At 43.9% G+C, this 21,375-nt stretch overlaps 1 protein-coding gene across 2 annotated transcripts in view; it reads left to right on the top strand.

Annotated features, from left to right (window-relative positions):
* Positions 1-15,006, top strand: part of tenm3 (teneurin transmembrane protein 3) — a 327,457-nt gene extending 312,451 nt beyond the window's left edge. For both annotated transcript variants that reach the window (XM_070970867.1, XM_070970875.1), the window contains 9 exons: positions 248-592; positions 5,902-6,146; positions 6,231-6,412; positions 6,880-7,082; positions 7,678-7,788; positions 7,900-8,042; positions 8,158-8,282; positions 8,802-8,932; positions 12,455-15,006. In XM_070970867.1, the coding sequence (XP_070826968.1) occupies positions 248-592; positions 5,902-6,146; positions 6,231-6,412; positions 6,880-7,082; positions 7,678-7,788; positions 7,900-8,042; positions 8,158-8,282; positions 8,802-8,932; positions 12,455-13,210 (2,241 nt within the window). In that variant the 3' untranslated portion in view covers positions 13,211-15,006. The remainder of the gene's footprint in view (positions 1-247; positions 593-5,901; positions 6,147-6,230; positions 6,413-6,879; positions 7,083-7,677; positions 7,789-7,899; positions 8,043-8,157; positions 8,283-8,801; positions 8,933-12,454) is intronic.
* Positions 15,007-21,375: the final 6,369 nt, after the last annotated feature.

Raw genomic sequence — 21,375 nt, forward strand, 5'->3', positions numbered from 1 at the left:
AATATAAATAAGATTTCTTTTTCCCAAAGATCCTGAACAGGATAATTGGATATATAGAGAATAGATGGAAAGAACTCTGTTTCCTATAATCGAAAGCTATATTATGGAGTGATCAAAACAGCCCATACAGGGGGACCCATGAAGAAAGAGAATCAGGTGGACACTAGGGTAGTAGCAGCTGCAGAGAATGAGCAGGGACTCTGACACCTTTAATAGATATATTGCCCTGTTTTATTTGTCTCATCAGAATAAACTGGCAGAGATCCTCTATGACTCAACACGGGTGAGTTTCACGTACGATGAGACCGCTGGCGTGCTGAAGACGGTAAACCTGCAGAGCGAAGGCTTCATCTGCTCCATCCGGTATCGCCAGATCGGCCCACTGGTTGACCGTCAAATATTCCGCTTCAGTGAGGATGGGATGGTGAATGCACGATTTGACTACACCTACGACAACAGCTTCAGAGTCACCAGCATGCAGGCTGTAATCAATGAGACACCACTGCCAATCGATCTCTATCAGTTTGATGATATATCTGGGAAGGTGGAGCAGTTTGGAAAGTTTGGAGTCATCTATTATGATATCAATCAGGTAAGACAGGACGGGACTGCATTGATTGAAAGTGCCTCAAACATCATACATACATCCTCAATCTAACCTGTTAAGTGAACAAATATGCTATTGTTAGATATATGTACTTTGACATCACCCACAGTCCTCCAGCTCCTGACTACCAAGCAAGTGAAACATAGTGGCATCTCAGTGAAAACCTTAATCATGTGAATTGTATAACTTTTAACTGAAAGTTTTCACAGCTCCACCTGGCATCAAGGGTTACTCAGTGTGGAAGCAGAAATGCATAGCACATCATATCACAGCATTTTCTACATGAGAAGTAAAATGCATCCCTCAAGAACAGCAACAAATACATTTGACTTTATTCAGATTGTTTCCAAAAAATGTTTCCTCAGGGACCTCACTTTGTCATATGCACAAATAAAAATCCATTTTAGTGTGTGAAATACTTAATTATTCCAACATGGTGCTGCACGAGTGACAGCTAGTTACAGGAGCTCCTACCATTTGTCTTTCATAATGTGTTCATAATGTACTTGTACATAGTTTTCTTTTTTTAATTTTTTATCCTGTATCCTTTCTATCTTTTATCCTTCTTTGCCACTGTTTTTGCCTATCTTTTAGTACTTTTGGTGCCTGTAACAACTTCATGTCCCTGGCATGGGATCAATAAAGTTTTTTCTTATCTTATCTTATTACACCAAAAGGCTGAAGAAATGAAATTTAATCCCCACTGAGCCTGATTCAAAATAGTCCGAACCTTGCCAAAAATTCAAGAAGGGACAGTTGTCTAGCAGCTGAGCAGCACCAGTCTGTGGGTCTCAGCTGGACTGCAGCAACTCCAGCAAATGCTGGATGTCCTAAAGAAACGGATCAGACACAAGCTCAAAGAGAGAGGCTCAAAACGGGAACCTGCGATTTTGTCCAGTAACTTCAGGGGTCCTATTGAGGACCGAAGTGTGGTGGTGTAGTGCAGGGTATACACAGGTATATGGCATATACCCACTTATTTTTCAGTCAGCATTGTGTATACCCATTTACAAATCCCTTCTGATGCGCACCATTTAGTAGTGTGCTGCAATATTTTTTTCCCTAGGATGATAAAGGCATGATGCACCTTACTCTGCCTCTGATTAGTTACTAGTCGTTGTCTTTGTTGGTTGATTGGGTAAGAATATCAGGGTAAGCCAATCAGAGGCAGAGTAGGGCGGGTCATACGTTGCCAATGCCATCCTAGGAAAATAAATGTGGCCTGTGGTCTACCTGCTTGTCCTGTTGGATAATAAAGTCTATAATTAAATTAATGATGGAAAGAAGGAAATGTGAAGTGAACAACTCAAACAGTCTGCTTTCAGAAAAAGGACCTCTTGATTCTACATCACTGCTATTAGTCAGCAGCTCAGCTAGAGATGGTGATGCTAACATTACCAGCAGCTCAGCTAACAATAGCTCAGTTCCCGCTCCTGCTCATGGATCTGTTGCAGTGCTCCGTCTGTCTGTCGGCTAAAGTTAATTTCATAATGATCATTACTCCATGAAGTCAAGCAGCAGAAGTTAAGTGACAAATACTACTGGCGCATTTTCGGGTGAACTAAATATGCAAAAGTAATTTTACATGTCAGTGTTAATAACACAGGGCATTTATCCTTTGCTGGACAGGTCGCATTAAAAAAGGGGGACATAAATTAAGAGTATACCCACTTCTTCAGGCACCACTATACCACTGCTATGTCTCATGCAAAAATGGAGGTGACTGACCCAAAAAGGCAGTGGTTAGCACTGTGAACAATTAGCAGAAGTACGGTATGTCATTGAAGAGGCAGTGGAAACACTGAAGCTCCTTCAGAGTCATCTTCCCTGTGGTATGATACGGCCAGTAGCTAGTAGCCATGTCACGTCCCTCCACAGTGCAGAGGGAGCAAGCAAGGAGAAATGGGAAGAAACAAGAAGACAGGACTACATAACTAAGAAGATCCTCCCAACTTTTAACTTTCACTTTGATTTTTAGGAGTGATGTTGGAATGCCTTCCCATAGGCCCACCACCTGCAGGAAGGATCAGAAGGGGCCGGTGCAATGTGATATGGGTGACAGTCGTGGGCGGGGGCCCCGACGACCCAAACCCTGGACAACGACTCTGGCTATGGGGACATGGAATGTCACCTCACTGTGGGGGAAAGAGCCTGAGCTAGTGCGAGAGGTTGAGCGGTACCGGCTAGAGATAGTCGGGCTCACCTCCACGCACAGTCTGAGCTCTGGAACCCAACTCCTTGAGAGAGGCTGAACTCTCTTCTACTCTGGAATTGCCCGCGGTGAGAGGCGGCGAGCTGGTGTGGGCTTGCTTATAGCCCCCCAGCTCAGCCACCATGTGTTGGAGTTCTCCCCGCTGAGCGAGAGGGTCGCTTCCCTGCGCCTTCGGGTCGGGGATAGGTCTCTCACTGTTGTTTCGGCCTATGGGCCGAACAGCAGTGCAGAGTACCTGGCTTTCTTGGAGTCCCTGGGTGGGGTACTGGAAAGTGCTCCAACCGGGGACTCCATTGTTCTGCTGGGGGACTTCAATGCTCACATGGGTAGCGACAGTGATACCTGGAGGGGTGTGATTGGGAGGAACGGCCTCCCCGATCTGAACCTGAGTGGTGTTCTGTTATTGGATTTCTGTGCTAGTCACAGTTTGTCCATAACGAACACCATGTTCAAGCATAAGGGTGTCCATCAGTGCACGTGGCACCAGGACACCCTAGGCCGGACGTCAATGATCGACTTTGTAGTCGTATCATCTGACCTTCGGCGGTATGTCTTGGACACTCGGGTAAAGAGAGGGGCTGAGCTGTCAACTGATCACCACCTGGTGGTGAGTTGGATTCGCTGGCAGGGGAGGAAGTGGGACAGACTTGGCAGACCCAAACGTACTGTGAGGGTCTGTTGGGAACGTCTGGCGGAACCCGCTGTCAGGGAGGTTTTCAACTCCCACCTCCGGGAGAGCTTTGACCAGATTCCGAGGGAGGTTGGAGACATTGAGTCCGAATGGACCATGTTCTCCACTTCCATTGTTGATACAGCTGTCTGTAGCTGTGGCCGTAAAGTCGGCGGCGCCTGTCATGGTGGCAACCCCCGAACCCGGTGATGGACACCCGAAGTAAGGGATGCCGTCAAGCTGAAGAAGGAGTCCTATCGGGCCTGGCTGGCTCATAGGACTCCTGAGGCAGCTGACGGGTACCAGCAGGCCAAGCGCGCAGCAGCTCGGGCGATTGTAGAAGCAAAAACTTGGGTCTGGGAGGAGTTCGGGGAGGCCATGGAGAAGGACTACCGGTCGGCCTCGAGGAAATTCTGGCAAACCATTCGGCGCCTCAGGAAGGGGAAGCAGCTTTCTGTCAAGACTGTTTACAGTGGAGATGGGGAGCTGTTGACCTCAACTGGGGATATTGTCGGGCGGTGGAGGGAATACTTCGAGGATCTCCTCAATCCCACTGTCATGTCTCCGTAGAGGAAGCAGAGACTGGGGACTTGGAGGTCGATTCATCCATCACCGCGGCTGAAGTCACTGAGGTAGTTCGCAAGCTCCTCGGTGGCAAAGCACCGGGGCTGGATGAGATCCGCCCTGAGTACCTCAAGTCTCTGGATGTTGTAGGTTTGTCTTGGTTGACACACCTCTGCAACATCGCGTGGCAGACGGGGACAGTGCCTCTAGACTGGCAGACTGGGGTGGTGGTCCCTCTTTTTAAAAAGGGGGACCGGAGGGTGTGTTCCAACTATCGGGGGATCACACTCCTCAGCCTCCCTGGGAAAGTCTATTCCAGGGTACTGGAGAGGAGAATCCGGCCGATAGTCGAACCTCGGATTCAGGAGGAACAATGCGGTTTTCGTCCTGGCCATGGAACACTGGACCAGCTCTATACCCTCCACAGGGTGCTTGAGGGTTCATGGGAGTTTGCCCAAACAGTCCACATGTGTTTTGTGGACTTGGAGAAGGCATTCGACCATGTCCCTCGCGTCATTCTGTCGGAGGTGCTCTGGGAGTATTGGGTTGGAGGCCCTCTATTGAGGGCTGTACAGTCCCTGTACAACCGGAGCAGGAGCTTGGTCCGCATTTCCGGCAGTAAGTCAGACCTGTTCCCGGTGCATGTTGGACTCAGGGCTGCCCTTTGTCACCGGTTCTGTTCATCATTTTTATGGACAGAATTTCTAGGCGCAGCCAGGGGTCGGAGGGGGTTCGGTTCGGGAGCCACCAGATTTCATCTCTGCTTTTTGCAGATGATGTTGTCTTGTTGGCTCCCTCGAGCCAGGACCTCCAGCATGCACTTGGGCGGTTCGCAGCCGAGTGTGAAGCAGCTGGGATGAGTCAGCACCTCCAAGTCTGAGGCCACGGTTCTCGACCGGAAAAAGGTTGCTTGCTCCCTTCAGGTTGGGGGAGAGTTCCTGCCTCAAGTGGAGGATTTTAAGTATCTTGGGATCCTGTTCCCGAGTGAGGGAAGGATGGAGCGTGAGATTGACAGGCAGATCGGTGCAGCGGCTGCAGTAATACGGTCGCTGTACTGGTCTGTCGTGGTGAAGAAGGAGCTGAGCCGAAAGGCGAAGCTCTCAATTTACCGGTCAATCTACGTTCCTACCCTCACCTATGGTAATGAACTTTGGGTCATGACCGAAAGAACGAGGTCCCGGATACAAGCGGCTGAAATGAGTTTCCTCCGCAGGGTGGCAGGGCGCTCCCTTAGAGATAGGGTGAGGAGCTCTGTCACCCGGGAGGAGCTCAGAGTAGAGTCGCTGCTCCTCCACATCGAGAGGAGTCAGCTGAGGTAGCTCGGGCATCTTTATTGGATGCCCCCTGGACGCCTCCCTAGGGAGGTGTTCCAGGCATGTCCCACCGGGAGGAGACCCCGGGGAAGACTCAGGACACGCTGGGGTGAAAACGTCACTCGGTTGGCCTGGGAAGGGTCCCCCCGGAAGAGCGGGGGGAAGTGTCTGGGGAGAGGGAAGTCTGGGCGTCCCTGCTCAGACTGCTCCCCCCGCGACCCGGCCCCGGATAAGCGGGAGAAAATGAATGGATGGATGGATGGATGGATGGATGGATGGATGGATGTTGGAATGCTTGATAAACACAGGCCCTGAGAACATTTGATTTCCTCAAATACAAATGGTCATCAATGTATTTGTGTCTACAAAACAGGACAAAGCACTTCCCTGAATGGCAGTTATTTGGTATTAATGTCTTGTGTGGTCAGTCTTATATAGTTTCTCCACAATCTCTGCTAAACTCTGATCAGCAGTGCTATTTGTCAGCATAGGAATTAAGGTTTTGATTACTGAACTTATGTTCCCCCTGTCTCAGATTATCTCCACAGCAGTTATGACCTACACCAAACATTTCGACCAGCATGGCCGCATCAAGGAGATCCAATATGAGATCTTCAGGTCTCTGATGTACTGGATCACGATTCAGTACGACAACATGGGCAGAGTCACCAAGCGCGAGATAAAGATTGGACCATTTGCCAACACAACCAAATATGGTTATGAGTATGACGTTGATGGACAGCTGCAAACGGTCTCCCTCAATGAGAAGATGATGTGGAGGTAGGATCATAACATTAAACTGAAAAAAGCACAATTATTTGATGATGCCAAATGTTTATAGTTTATAATTTTCTGGCCTACCAGGTATAATTATGACCTGAATGGTAACCTGCACTTGCTGAACCCTGGGAACAGTGGTCGGTTAACCCCTCTACGCTATGACCTGAGGGACAGAATCACTCGCTTGGGAGATGTTCAATACAGGCTGGATGAAGACGGTTTCCTTAGACAGAGAGGAGCCGAGATATTTGAATACAACTCCAAAGGTGGGAATTAGTCTTTGGTACTCAGTGTTTTTGGTTGCCTAACAAGCACAACAAGTTCACACATTTTATTCAAGAGATGTATATGTACCATTGACTCTCATATCCGTCTAACCATTGCTATTTTGTGGAACAGTTTACACTCTTTGATGGATGAGGGTCAAATAAAAGTGAATGGTGCCTCACAGCTAATAAGTTACAATAAGCTCCTCCATTTTTCGTTTCTTGTAAGGTCAGCACTGACAGCTTATTATTGGGCAAAAGTGCAAACTTCACCAAAGTTTAACTTGACACCTTGCATGGATTTATGGCAAATTAATCAACTTTGCTGAAAAATATGTCGAATTTTTCTATGATTATATCATACCAAAATTTTACATTTTTTAAATTCTACACATTAAAAGCTTTGACATCCTACTGTATTGTCATTCTTCAAGTCCTTATTCTTCCTTTTATCATCTGTGATGCAGGTCTTCTAGTTCGTGTCTACAGTAAAGCAGCCAGCTGGACCATACAATATCGTTATGATGGTTTGGGTCGACGTGTAGCATCTAGAAACAGTCTGGGCCAACACCTGCAGTTCTTCTATGCTGACCTGAACTACCCCACCAGGATCACCCACGTCTATAATCACTCCAGCTCTGAGATCACATCCTTTTATTATGATCTACAGGTAGCTATTATGAAAATGTAATTCTGAATATGGTCGTTTCAGTGCTAAAATACGTATTTGGTCAAATTCGTCGAGGAAAATCTGTAAAATTATGTGATTTCTTTTTCAAACTCAAATGCTCTGTAGTATCTCGAGCTAGAGACAGGCAAAAGACTGAATGTGGAGAAGTCTAGCCGTCTCTGGATAAAGCTCTCACTGACTTTTATTTATGAGGCAAATTTGATTTTCACTCCCAGCTTTTGATTTATGATACTCTATGTGGAGCAGGTTTCCCTCCAGAGACTATAGGGAAAACATGTGAATGTACAGCATCTCAATTACAGAAGAGGGGAATATTTTCTGTGCAGCAGTCCCACTTCATCACGTAGAAATATTGCAAAAATCTTGTGCTCCTGTAACTGCTTGACAGGTTAGGGAACCTGTAATACAGTGACAAACGCTGTTTTATTGCGATGAAGTGAATCAGCAGCAGCAAAAATAATACTGACGTGTAGAGTTACAGAATGCCACAGCAAAAAATGGAAAAATGGAAAAAATCATCATTATTATTACTGTAATTATAATGTGTATAATTGGAATGCTTATTGTTGCACAGGGCCATGTGTTTGCTATGGAGATCAGCAGTGGAGAGGAGTTTTATATTGCGTGTGACAACACTGGGACCCCACTGGCTGTCTTCAGCAACAATGGACTGTTACTTAAACAGGTAATGTATGTGTACACTTCCCTCTTTGTGAAACAAAGGAAGAAATTGCATGTGTGTTTTGAGTATCTGTTCAAATTCTATCTATAAATCTTGGTTTGTGTGTGTGTGTAGGTGCAGTACACAGCATATGGCGAGGTTTACTTTGATTCCAACCCAGACTTTGTGCTGGTAATTGGTTTTCATGGAGGCCTGTATGATCCCCTGACACGACTGCTGCATTTTGGAGACAGAGACTACGACATCCCTGCTGGGAGGTAGGCAGTTTGTCACTCATTTTCAGTCCAAGCATGATAGGTGACTCTATTTATAACTGGATGCTATTCCAGCTTTGTCAGTGTGACATCTGACCGGAATGTATTTGTTATGAAGGTGGACCACTCCTGACATTAGCACATGGACACGTGTAGGTAAAGAACCCCAGCCCTTCAATCTCTACATGTTCCGAGGCAACAATCCCATCAGCAAGATTCATCAAGTCAAAGAATACGTCACAGGTAAAAAGAAACATTTACAGTAGGAAAGTTCTAAGGAGATAGATAATACCTCATATCAATTTGGATTATATCCATATCCAAAAATGCGTTTAAGCTGATGAATCATGCATATTTGTTTGTACATAGCTGTTTTTAAAATTGCAAGATTTCACTTATTTGAGTGTTATTTACTTGTTAAAAGTTGGATAAATCATGAATAAATCAAACAACTCATGGAGATATGGTCCAGCATTTGAGCTGGGTCAGACAGATTTTGAATTGCACCATTTAGAAGTCATGAACTACAACATTACTTTTTGTGAGGCATTTAATCTTTATTAAGGGAACAACAGAAGTTTGCCTTGAATTATTATAAGAAGGTGTAAGAAATATACAAAGCCACAGTATTATTATTATTACAGTATGTTCAGGTGGTGCTGCTATTGGAGTGCAAATAATCAAAGCAAAATGCTTGACTACACCCTTCAACCTATTTTATTTTTCTCTCTTTTCCACATTCACTGCTCTGTTTGTCTGTAGATATCAATATCTGGTTGGTCACATTTGGCTTCCATCTCCACAACGCAATCCCAGGATTCCCCATTCCCAAGTTTGACCTGACGCAGCCATCTCTTGAGATGAAAAAGAGCCAGCTGTGGGATGACCTGCCTGTATGTATCCTAAGTACTCTTAGAAAGGTTGAATAAATCACACGAGTTACAGCAACTATCCCCTGTTGTATTAGCAGCACACTGCTCAAACCTTGTGGCCACACTCCAATCAGTAACGTCACAGCAGGTATTTTGTTATTAGCTGTGATGCTGTGTCATGACTGTAGACAAAATTTCACTTGGACTCAAGGATGAACCCATTAGATTTTTGTAGTCAAAGGTCAAAGTCACTCTGACCTCACGTCCATCACATTCTCATGAATGCAATATCTCAGGATCTCCTGGAGGGAATTTAATTACATCTGCCACAACTGTCCATTTGGATGGATGTACTGATTAGAATTTGGGGTTGTCAGTGGTCAAGGTCACTGTGACCTCATAAAACACGTTTTTGGTCTTAACTCAAGGATTTATTTGCCAATTATAACAGATTTCACGGAAATGTCTCACTGGATAAAATGAAGAACTGATTCCATTTTCTATCCAAAAGGTCAAAGATCAACTTCATTGTGACATCATTAAGTAGTGCTGTCAAAAATATTGCGTTATTAATGCGTTAATGCAAATCAATTTTAACGGCGTCATTTTTTTATCTCACGATTAATGCTCTTTGTGACCTAGTGAAATTGTAGTTTTTTTATAAGCTGTGGCCACTTCTAGTAGCGTTAGGAAAACTACAGGATCCGATTGTAAATGGGAAACAAAACAATAGGCACGCCCCACGCACGTCTTTGGTGTCTTGCCTGCTCGCTAGCTGTAAAAGAGTAGGCTACCAGTTTGTGTGGATGTCAAGCACGAAACTCTGATATGGATGCGAATAAGATTCTGAATGGAAAGTTTAGTTTCAAAAAGTTGCCAGATGGGTCGATTGACAAGACCAAAGTTATCTGTGTGTATTGTCAGTGTGAAATGAGTTATCACCGGAGCATATCCAGTCTGAAATCCCACTTGATGGCTAAACACAAGGCGAATGCAAATTCTCTGCCGCCTCAATGGACAATGGATGGCTTTCGACAGAGGCATATAGATACTCCAAGTAAGAACAAGCTTACTGCAGCCATAGCCAAGTAATGCTCATTCTTTCTGGAGAGAAATGAGAGGCTGGGTTGATAAGCCTCTGGTGAATATATAGAAGAGCATTATAGTCTGACTGCTTGTATGTTCAAAGGAAACTTAAGAAAGGAAAGTTTAAGCCATGGTTTAACTGCACTATAGCCTGAGTCATAGTTTACACTGATTTGCACTAACTTTATCTTGTATCACCCTGTTTTGATCCCTTAGAAAGGTTGTTGAAGGGGCTTTTTTGTAACCAAGTATTTATTTTTTGTCATCTGTTTATTGACAGTGTTAAATTGTGTGAGATTTTGGTTCAAATGTGAATGACTGCTCAAAGTGAGAATGTTAGTGTGAAATATAACACTACACACTGTTTTCAATAAAAAACATTTGCACAAAGCAAGCCTATCCACTTTTCCATGTTGATAAGAGTATTAAAATGATAATTAATGGGACATTTAGAATAGATACAAATGTGTGATTAATTCGCGATTAATCGCGAGTTAACTATGACATTAATGAAATTAATCGCGATTAAATAATTTAATCAATTGACAGCACTAGTTTTAAGATTTTGCTTAAAAACATCTGTAGACTGTGGGGCCCTCAGATGTTCAGGGAGGACATTCCACAGCCTCGGTGCTACGGAGGAAAATGCCCGGTCACCCATGCTGCGGAGTTTGGTTCTGAGGGCTTGGAGAGTGTTGGTTGTTGCTGATCGGAGGGTGCGTAAGGAGATTTGAGGGGTGAGGGGTTCCTGTAGGTAACGGGGGGCGTGACCCTAGATGCACTGGTGGATGAGGAGGGAGACCTTGTATTCAATTCTGAGTGGGACAGGGAGCCAGTGAAGAGATTTCAGGATGGGGATGATGTGACCGTACTTGCGCACCCTCATCAGGATCCTGGCAGCGCTGTTCTGGATGTATTGCAGTCTTTGGATGCTATTGCCAGAGATCCCAATGAGGAGTGCATTACAGTAGTCCAGCCTGGAGGAAATAAAGGCATGGACAAGCTTCTCTGCATCTGCCAGGGTGAGTGTTGGATGGAGGTTGGCGATGTTCTTAACGTAGAATGAAGTCTTACAAAGGTGTTTGATGTGGGTGTCAAATTCGTTCAAAGAGAAAGGAAAATCAGGAAATGGACGGGAAAAAGAAGACTATGGGAGGAAATGGAGTGGCAATAATGAGAATGGAAATTAGGAGAAATGACGAGGAGTCATCCAGCCAAACCAATCATTCATCCCTTTCTCAGCTTAAAGCTACATTCTCTGCACCTTCCTCTTTCCTTAAACTCTTTCAGTTGTTGTGGTTATTTCTACACTTGTTTGTTGGACAGGTTATGAAGATTTCACAAAGAGGGAGAGACTATGCTGAAACTCAGTGAAAGACACTGACATGAACACTGCTTAATGAAGACAAAAATAGATGCGGCAGATTTAGAGAGAAATTGGGAGAAAACCAGAGAAAATGAGGAAGGAAGGAGCGAGACTTGGACTGAGTTACAGTGTTGCTTGAAGTGTGAATGCACTGTACTTAATTGTGCAGACACTTCACATACTTTTATGCATTGGCACATGAAAAGTTACAGTTTCACTGGAGATCACTTGTATATATACATTTGCAATTTGTGTTTATTGTGTTTATAAACATCTTTTTCATGTTTTAGTGCTTTGCTGGTCTGCAACTGTTCCTTTCTAGTTTATTCTGTTGATTTCACAGGGTGTATGTGTAATAAAGACATATAGACAGATTCAGTCAGACCACTTTTCTAAAGTAACATATACCCACTCATATTATGATGAAAATACAAAGCAACAGCACACCCTGCATAGAATTACAAGAAAATGTCTTTACAAAGCCATAAGAAATTTACTCAACATATAAAATTTAATTCTAAACAGTTGCTAAAATTCATCAGTAACAGTTAATTCATAGTTACATAGCAACAGTACATAAGAATATGCAACAGTTTACCATGTTGGCATGCAATTGCTGTCATTTTCCTAGCTACTGTTCTGTTGCAGCAGTGATTTTTGACCCCCAGGCACAGAGCAGTACCAGACCACAGAACATTTGTTATTGTGGCACAAGAAAAAGATACGCTTTGGCAAAGCTGCAGTTCTGCGGCTCACAGTGTTTGTGAGAGTTTTTTTTCCCCTGCTCCCTGCCACTTTATTGAAGAATACACAAAGACAGGTGGCAAAGTGCATTTGCTTTTCTTTCTTTCTTTCTTTCTTTCTTTTTTTTTTTTTTTTTTTTTTCAAATTTGTTCTTAATGCCAAAAAATCTTTGTGAGATATGGGGTTTAGGACAGACATCCATCCCATACATTTTTCCACATTGCCTGGATTAGCATGCAATGTTCTTTTAATGCAGTGTTTATGCAATGTGTTTATTACATGATAAGGATATCTTAAGTATCAAGCAGCACATTAAGTTGAACATTTCTTCTTTTCCTTGTTCACAGTCTATCTCAGGTGTCCAGCAGGATGTGACCCGTCAGTCTCGGGCCTTCCTTTCCTTTGAGCGAATGCCAGAAATCCAGCTCAACCGGCGGCATTCAGACCACAGCAGACTCTGGCTGTGGTTTGCCACTGTCAAGTCTCTGATTGGGAAGGGAGTGATGCTTGCTGTGATCCAAGGCCGTGTGGTAACCAACGCTCTCAACATTGCCAATGAGGACTGCATCAAAGTGGCTGCCGTCTTAAACAATGCCTTTTACCTGGAGGACTTGCATTATACAGTGGAGGGACGAGACACACACTATTTCATCAAGACCAGTCTGCCTGACAATGACCTCAGTGCACTGCGGCTTACCTCAGGCAGGAAATCACTGGAAAATGGCGTGAACGTTACGGTGTCGCAGTCTACAACAGTGATGAATGGGCGAACGCGGCGCTTTGCTGACGTGGAGCTGCAGTACGGGGCCCTGGCACTCCACGTGCGTTATGGGACGACGCTGGATGAAGAGAAAGCACGAATCCTGGAGCACGCAAGGCAGAGGGCGCTCTCAAGTGCCTGGACCCGTGAGCAGCAGCGGGTGAGAGACGGGGAAGAAGGAGTTCGGCTGTGGACAGAGGGGGAGAAAAGGCAGCTGCTGAGCAGCGGGAAGGTTTTGGGTTACGATGGCTACTACGTCTTGTCCATAGAGCAGTACCCTGAACTAGCTGACAGCGCTAACAACATCCAGTTCCTACGCCAGAGTGAGATAGGGAGGAGGTAACACGGCATCAACAAATGTCTAATTTCTACACCCTGTGACTGTCAAAGACTAACAAAGTTCAGTTTTAACACAAAATGGATGTCAGAGACTTAACTGTCTTGAGACTGAAAACTAGCCAGTGAGACCCCATGTTTGCAAACTTGTTTTATTCTAAGGATGGTTAAGTAGGACTTACAGACTGATTTAATTAATGATGTAAGAATCATTTCAACGCAACTGACCCAAACATTATGAATCTACAGTGATGTTAAAACAGTTTTTATGAGCCTGTAAAAAGGTTCAGTTTTTCAACCAATAACTTTTCTCTTTTTTTCTTTTCCTTTCTTTTCTTTTTTTCTGTCTTTCTTTCGCCTTTTCACCCTGCTGTCTGCCTTCAAACAGCCTGCACGTATGCCATTCCCCCACTTTCTGGTAGGCGGGGCTAATCTCTGTGCTATAATCGTGTGCTATCTAGCTGTCAAACAGTGGGATTTAGAGACTTGTTCAAATGACCAACAGAGCATTTCAGCAGTCATCACAACTGCTGAGCCCACAAGCATTTAGACAGTTGTAAACTGTCAGAGAAGTCAATGTAATAAATGTTTGTGGATCCCTAACAGACATTGCAGGTATCATATCTGTGTGGGTCCAGGTGTGACCCGTCGCTCTGGGTCATAGACCTTTATGAGCAATGTCTATTGGATCTGTTGTTTCCATGGCTGACGCCACTGAATGAACTGTTGCGGAACTGATGTGGACTCTCTCTAAGAGAGATAGGCACAAAAAAAGGACAACACTTTGTATGAAGGAAAAAAAGACTGATTTTCTGTTTGTTTTTTTGTTCTGTTTTTATATATAAACTTGCATTTGCTTCAGACAAAAATGGGATGTAAAAAAAATGAACAAAAATGTGTTAACATACTATTACCTATACCACTATTATTACTATTACTACACCACCACCAGAATGGACCGTGATCTTGACAAAACCAGAAACTTTGAGTTGTGTTTTAGTTTCTTTCTTACTGATATCTATGATCTGTTCAGTCGGTTCTAAGCCCACTCCTCCTAATCCACTTGGCTTTTACAAGGTCAATAAAATCGTACAGTTTCAGACTACCATCAACAGCGGTTTTTGAGGAAGCAGGGCGACAACAGCGCCATGGCTGTTAATGATTCTATGTGGATGTACTTTTTGTGGACCAAGTGGGATCACCGGGCTTGTAACACACTGGTTCCCCTGTCAGCCCAGGAGTCCTTCACTTCTGCAAAATGTGACTCAGCCTCATAGTGCATAGACCTTGTGCTTTTATCGGTCAAAGGTAGTAGTATTGCTTGCAATAGAAACATGTTGTCATGGCATTGGGGGGAGGGGGGCAGGGTTGCTGTGAGTAGTAACTAATTGTTGCTTCTCTCCTCGTTTTTGCTTGTTTCTCCTTAAAGGGACAGTGCATCGCCATCAGTGACTTTAATGAGTGACAGTAATTGATGAAAAATCGATGTGGATGTTTTCTCATTGATTGTGGGTCTCTGTACTCTTTTAAAGGAGTTTTCTTTGTGTGTATGTGTGTTTACATGGGTGGGAAGCCAACTTTAACCATTTTAAAGGAAAGAACAGGAACTTTACACAGAGTTAACATCATATGCTACCAACCTTTCTTCAAAGATAATTGAGAGGAGTTGACAATGTTTTATCGGTTTATCTTTTTTATTTTGAAGGTTGAGAAATTCCACTTATCCGTACATCAAAATTAGTCTCAGAGAAAGTAATTTATGTACAGTGTTTCTACAGTAAAGAATAAAAATCCTTGAAACTATTGTTGGTTTTTTACTGTATTGTACATCTGTGGTCCATTTTCTCTCCACTCTCAAAGCAAAACTATATGAAAAGCTGGTAGCACAATGAACATGGATGTTATGAAGAACGCAATGTTCCACAATGCCCTGACTGCTCCTCACAGCGTTGTGATATTGTTATTGAGTACAGATACTTATTGTCATATCTATCATATACTCTGTGATCAGGAGTCCTGTCATTTTTCATCTTAGTTACTACTGGATCAAACAGACTCCACTGAACATGCCCAAGACATCATTGATGGTAAGTAAATAAACACATTTACTCAAGTATTGTACTTAAGTATGATTTGGAGGCCTGTAGGTGACTTTAATACTATGACTATTGCATTTCAGAGGGAAATATACTTTTTACTTCACTTTTCTGACAGCTTTTATTAGGTTTTTTTTTCTATTTCATAACAAGATTTTAAATTAAAAACACAAACAATCTAAAACAATTAAAAACAGATGTAATCAGCGACCCCAATGATGCTTTTAGTACAGTTTCCAGTTTTCTTTTCATAAAAATATCGTCTTCGTGAATGTTTATGGTCCTAATTGGGATGATGTCCACTTTACAAATGAAGTTTTGTCATTGATACCTAATTTGATCTTTTCAGGAGATCTGAACTGTGCTATTGACCCACTGCTTTCTAAGTCTAGTTATATCTTATGGTATAGCAAAAGCCTCCTGACTGGTTATGTGAACCCATGAGATTTCTCAACCTCTTAGCCAGGCAATTCTCTTTTCTCCCCTGATGTTCACCACTCTTTTTCCAGACTAGATTATTTCTTTATATATAGCTCCTTTATTCCAGTGGTTGGCCAAATTGAATATACAATTATAGTTCTATCACATTCTTCAAGACTAATAAAACTGAGTCTGAATCATACTCTTTACCTGAGAGGCCAAATAATGTCCTATACTTCACATCTCAATAAAGCACATAAGAAGGAATTGCAAGTTAATCACAACCTATTTTAGATCTGGACAGGCAATACTCTGAGGCACCCACTGCTGAACTATACCAGGCTGATTTGCAACTAAGATTCTATCTTCTAACTAATCAGAACAATTAATACTTAGGGCACATGGTCTCTAATATGAATATAGATAATTTTAGGTAATGTGGAAATACCAACTCTGAAACTCTTGAGCTCAGCTCTTGAGCAGGACAACATTAATAATGCCATTAAGGTAATGCAGAGTGGTAAGACCTCAGGCCCTGATGGCTATCCAACAGAATTTTATGAGAAACTTAAAAATACACTCATATCAGTATTTGGCAAATGGTTCCTTACCTTACCCCCTACCCTTTCACAGGCATTTATTATTGAGTCAGGCAAGGACTCGACTCAGTATGGATCATAACGTCCTATCTCACTTTGGAACGTGGATGTAAAGTTTTTGGCTAAAGTGCTGGCATGCCATTTAGACCTCACTTTTTTGTGCAATTGCAACTGAGACATGGCCCACTCTTACTCATCCCAGTTAGAAGATAACATTGTGTCTCCAGTTAGTCAAATGAAGGGTGATTTTGAGAGATGGTGAAGTCTACCCTTTACTGTCAATATCTGTAAATATTTTCCCTAAAGATTAAAAGTAAAAAGATAATACATAAAAATATGTAAAGCAGAAAGAAACTTAACAACTGTGGCAGAAAGTAAGAGAAATACTTAGGGTGAGACAGAAAGTAAGAGAGAAAAATGCCCTACTAATTCAATGTGGGAGTTTAGTAAGTAGTAACAGTAGAAATAGTTTGTGGTTTATTTATTGATTATATTTTGTATTAACAGTCTGACTCTACAGAGTATTCCAATTAAAGCTTTCAAATAAATTCAATGCAGTAAAAGCCAGTGTTAATTTGAAAAGAATCTTAAATTTAATTTTAGTCTTAGTTGCTGAAAATTGTAGTTGGTTTAAGTCACATTTTAGTCTTTTATTTTGTAGACATGGCACACTGCCATCTTCATTTGCATACAATCTGGAGAAATACAAATACTGTGAAATTATTTGGTCCAACTTATATTCCTAATACAAATTTGCAAAAGTGGTAAGTTTGCTCAAAGACTGACTTAAGACAATGCTGGTGTAGATGAGGCACTCATCTTTGAGTGGCCAGCAGCAACAAAAACTGTTTCTTTTGGCTTTAAGCTAGCTAGATTCTACGGCATCTGAACGCTTGCTTTGTTTTTATCTATTAGCAGGCACCTGACATGCACCTGGCATGCGGCAAGGAGGGTGGAAAAAACATCCAATGAGATGTGGCAAGTGGAGATGAAGCAGTAGGGAAAAATGGATTTCCACAGGGGTACAGTTTGATATGAGATAAGAGATAAGATAAAACTTTATGAATCTCATGTGGGATAATTACATTGTTACAGACAGCAAAGAATAAAAGAGAGACATGGAAAAACCAAAACGACAAGTAGACATTATGCAGAATAAAAATCAACTATATATACAGTGGGGGAAAGATGAATGAAATGGAATATCAACAAAAATCCAGAAAAAAAAAAAAATATATAAAAGCTAGAAATGAATCTGCATTTGATCAAGTGAAATAAGTATGTGATCCTCAAGCAAAACATGACTAAGTACGTGGTAGAGAAACCCTTGTTGGCAAGCACTGAGGTCAGACATTTCTTGGAGTTGGTCACCAGGTTTGCACACCTCATGAGGGCTTTTGGTCCACTCCTCTTTACAGATCCTCTCCAAATTCTTAAGGTTCCATAGCTGTCGCTTGGCAACTCGAAGTTTAGCTCCCTCCACAGATTTTCTGTGGGATTAAGGTCTGGAAACTCCATGACCTTAATGTTCTTCTTCTTTAGCCACTCCTTTGTTGCCTTGGCTGTATTTTTTGGGTCATTGTCATGCTGGAAGACCCATCCATGACCCATCTTCAGTGTTCTTGGTAAGGGAAGGAGGTTCCCCTCCAAGATTCTATGGTACATGGCCCTGTTCATTGCCCCCTCAATGTGATGAAGTCATCCTGTACCCTTAGCAGAAAAACAGCCCCAAAGCATGATGTTAACCCCTCCATGCCTGACAGTAGGGATGATGTTCTTGGGGTCATAGTCAGCATTTCTCTGCCTCCAAACACGGCAAGTCGAGTTGATACCAAAGAGCTCAATTTTGGTCTCATCTGACCACAGCATACTCTCCCAAGCCTTATCTGAATCATTCAAGTGTTCAGTGGTAAACTTCAGATGGGCCTCTACATGTGCCTTCTTGAGCAGTGGGACCTGGCACTGCAGGATCACAATCCATTATCTTGAAGTGTGTTTCCAATGGTTTTCTTGGTGACTGTGGTCCCATCTGCCTTGAGATCATTTACAAGCTCCTCCCGTGTAGTTCTTGGGTGATCCCTCACCTTTCTCATGATCATCCTTACCCCATGAGGTGAGATCTTGCATGGAGCTCCAGAGCAAGGGTGATTGATGGTTATTTTGTCTTTCTTCCATTTTCAAATGATTGCACCAACAGTGGTCTCTTGGTCACCAAGCTTCTTGCTGATGGTCTTGTAGCCCATTACAGCCTTGTGCAGGTCTACATTTGTCTACATTCTTGCCCCTGATATCCTTTGACAGCTCTTTGGTCTTGCCCATGGTGTTGGAGAGGTTTGAATGGAAGTTATTGATTCTGTGACGGGTGTCTTTTATACTTATAATGAGTTGAGATCCGGAGAACTTTCTTAAAGTGAGAGCACTAATTTGTGTGCCCCATGGGCACTTAACTGGTCTGTGGGGGTCAGAATTCTTGCTGGATGGTAGGGGATCAAATAATTATTTCCAACAATCAAATGCTCATCAGCACAGTGCTATTGCAAATAATGCGAGAGTTGAATAGTCTAACTGCTGTTGGAATGAAGGTAGTGTTCCTTCCTACACAGTGGATTCATCAGTCTGTTGCTGAAGGACCTACTGAAGGCCCCACTGTCTCATGCAGCAAGTGAGAGGTGATGTCCATGATTGATGTTAGTTTGGCTAACATCCTCTTCTCACTCACCCACTCAATGGCGTCCAGAGGGCAGAGTCAGTTCTCCTAACCAGTTTGTTCAGTTTTTTTTCTGTCCCTCTCAGAGCTTCCATAGCCCCAACACCGCATAGAACATTGCAGATTAGATTAGATTAGATTCAACTTTATTGCCGTCAGAATGCAGCACAGAGACAATGAAATGCAGTTTAGCTTCTAATCAGAATCACCAATAGTAGCTGGGGAACAGAGTTCAGCAGGGTCAATGCTCTGGGAAGAAGCTGTTCCTGTGCCTGCTGGTGTGGGAACGGAGGCTCCTCAACCTCCTACCAGATGACATGGGGGACAAACAGTCCATGTTTGGGGTGGGAGCAATCTCTGCCTATGCTGCATGCCCTTCTTAGACACTGCTTGCGCTGGAGGTCCTCATTGGCAGTTAGCTGGGCACCAGTGATGTGGTCATCACCTGTTGCAGGGCCTTCCACTCAGAGGCTGTGCAGCTGCCATACCATACTGAGATGCAGTTAGTCAGGATGCTCTCGATGGTGCAGCGGTACAAGTTAACTAGGATTTGACGAGCCAGGTTAACTTTCTTCAATCTCCTCAGGAAGTAGAGGTGCTGTTGAGCCTTCTTTATCAGGGTGGAGGAGTTGAGGGTCCAGGAGAGGTCCTCAGAGATGTGGACACCCAGGAACTTGAAGCTGGAGACATGTTCAACCTCAGCCCCGTTGATGTGAATGGGGGTGTGACTGCAGCCTTTGGTTTGCCTGAAGTCCACGATGACCTCCTTGGTCTTCTTGGTGTTAACATTAAATTAAGATTAAGATTAAGATTAAGATTTACTTTATTAATCACAGCACACACATGCTACAGGGAGGAGGAGACTGTACACACGCCATGCTTTTATGTGAAATTATTTTTTCCGCGTTTGATCCGTCGTTCCTCCGCGGCAGACCAGGACCGGATGGGTCTGGTGCATCATCGGACCCATCCTTCTTTGTCACCGTTGGTCAGGCGGTGATCTTCTTGCATGTTTTTAGTGGGGGTTATTTAAGGAGGAAACCCCGGGTGAACACGGGGAGAACATGCAAACTCCACACAGAAAGGCCCCTTTTTTCCTCGAGCAGCAGGCACTGAGCACGCCACCAGCGCCCACAGCGGGATTCGAACCGGTTCTAGCTGTGAGGCGACAGTGTTACCACTTGTGCCACCGTGCTACCCCAGGGTCAGGTTGCCATCAGTGCACCACATTGGCAGCTGTTGAACCTCATCTCTCGTCGTTGTTGTTAATCAGGCCTATCACTGTTGTGTCGTCTGCAAACTTGATGATGGAGTTGGAGCCATGCACAGGCACACAGTTGTGGGTGAAGAGGGAGCAGAGGATAGGGCTCAGCACACAGCCCTGTGGAACCCTGGTGTTCAGGGTCAGGGTGGCAGAGGTGTGGCTGTCTAAACTAACAGACTGGGGTCTGTTAGTCAGGAAGTCCAGGGTCCAGTTGCAGAGGGAGGTGCTGATGTCAAGGTCACTGAGTTTGTTGACCAGCTCGGAGGGGATGACTGTGTTGAATGCTGAGCTGAAGTTGATGAACAGCATCCTTGTGTAGGTGTTGTCAAGGTGCGTCAGGGTGCAGTGCGGTGCCGTGGAGATGACATCCTCCGTTGACCTGCTTGGTTGGTAGGAAAACTGATTGGGATTCAGTGTGGGGGGAAGACAGCATTTGAGGTGGGCCAAGACCAGCCTCTTGAAGCATTTGGTGATTATGGGAGTGAGTGCAATGGGGTGTAAGTCATTAAAGCCCACTGCAGCTGACTGCTTCAGTACTGGCACAATGGTGGCGGTCTTGAGGCAAGTGGGGACTGGCCAGTGACAGGTTGAAGATGTCGGTGAAGACCCCAACCAGCTGTTCTACACAGGCCTTGAGCACGTGGACGGGTATGCCATCAGGGCCAGCAGCCTTATGGACATTCAACCTGCTGAGTGCAGAACGCACGTCATCAGGGTGGGAAGCAGTTTTGGTGGCTGGTTGTGTGTTGTCTCGGTTGAAGCAAGCGTAGAAGTTGTTGAGCTCATCAGGGAAGGAGCCATTGCTGGTTGGTGGGGCTGTCTTTTTTGGCTGATAGTCTGTGATGGCCTGGATGCCCTGCCACATATGGCGGTGGCTGGCCTTGTTGTGGAAGTGCTCCTCAATCTTTAGCTTATGAGCGTGTTTAGCCTCCCTGATGCCCCTCTTCAGGTTAGCTCTGGAAGTAGGCCACTGCATCGCCAGATCTGAAGGCAGCGCCACGTTCCTTTAGTAGGAGGCAGACCTTACTGTTCATCCAGGGCTTCTGGTTGGGGCAAGTTCTTATCTGTTTGTGGGCAGTGACGATG

The sequence above is a fragment of the Chaetodon trifascialis genome, chromosome 2 (assembly GCF_039877785.1).
Source record: "Chaetodon trifascialis isolate fChaTrf1 chromosome 2, fChaTrf1.hap1, whole genome shotgun sequence".
Lineage (NCBI taxonomy): Eukaryota > Metazoa > Chordata > Actinopteri > Chaetodontiformes > Chaetodontidae > Chaetodon > Chaetodon trifascialis.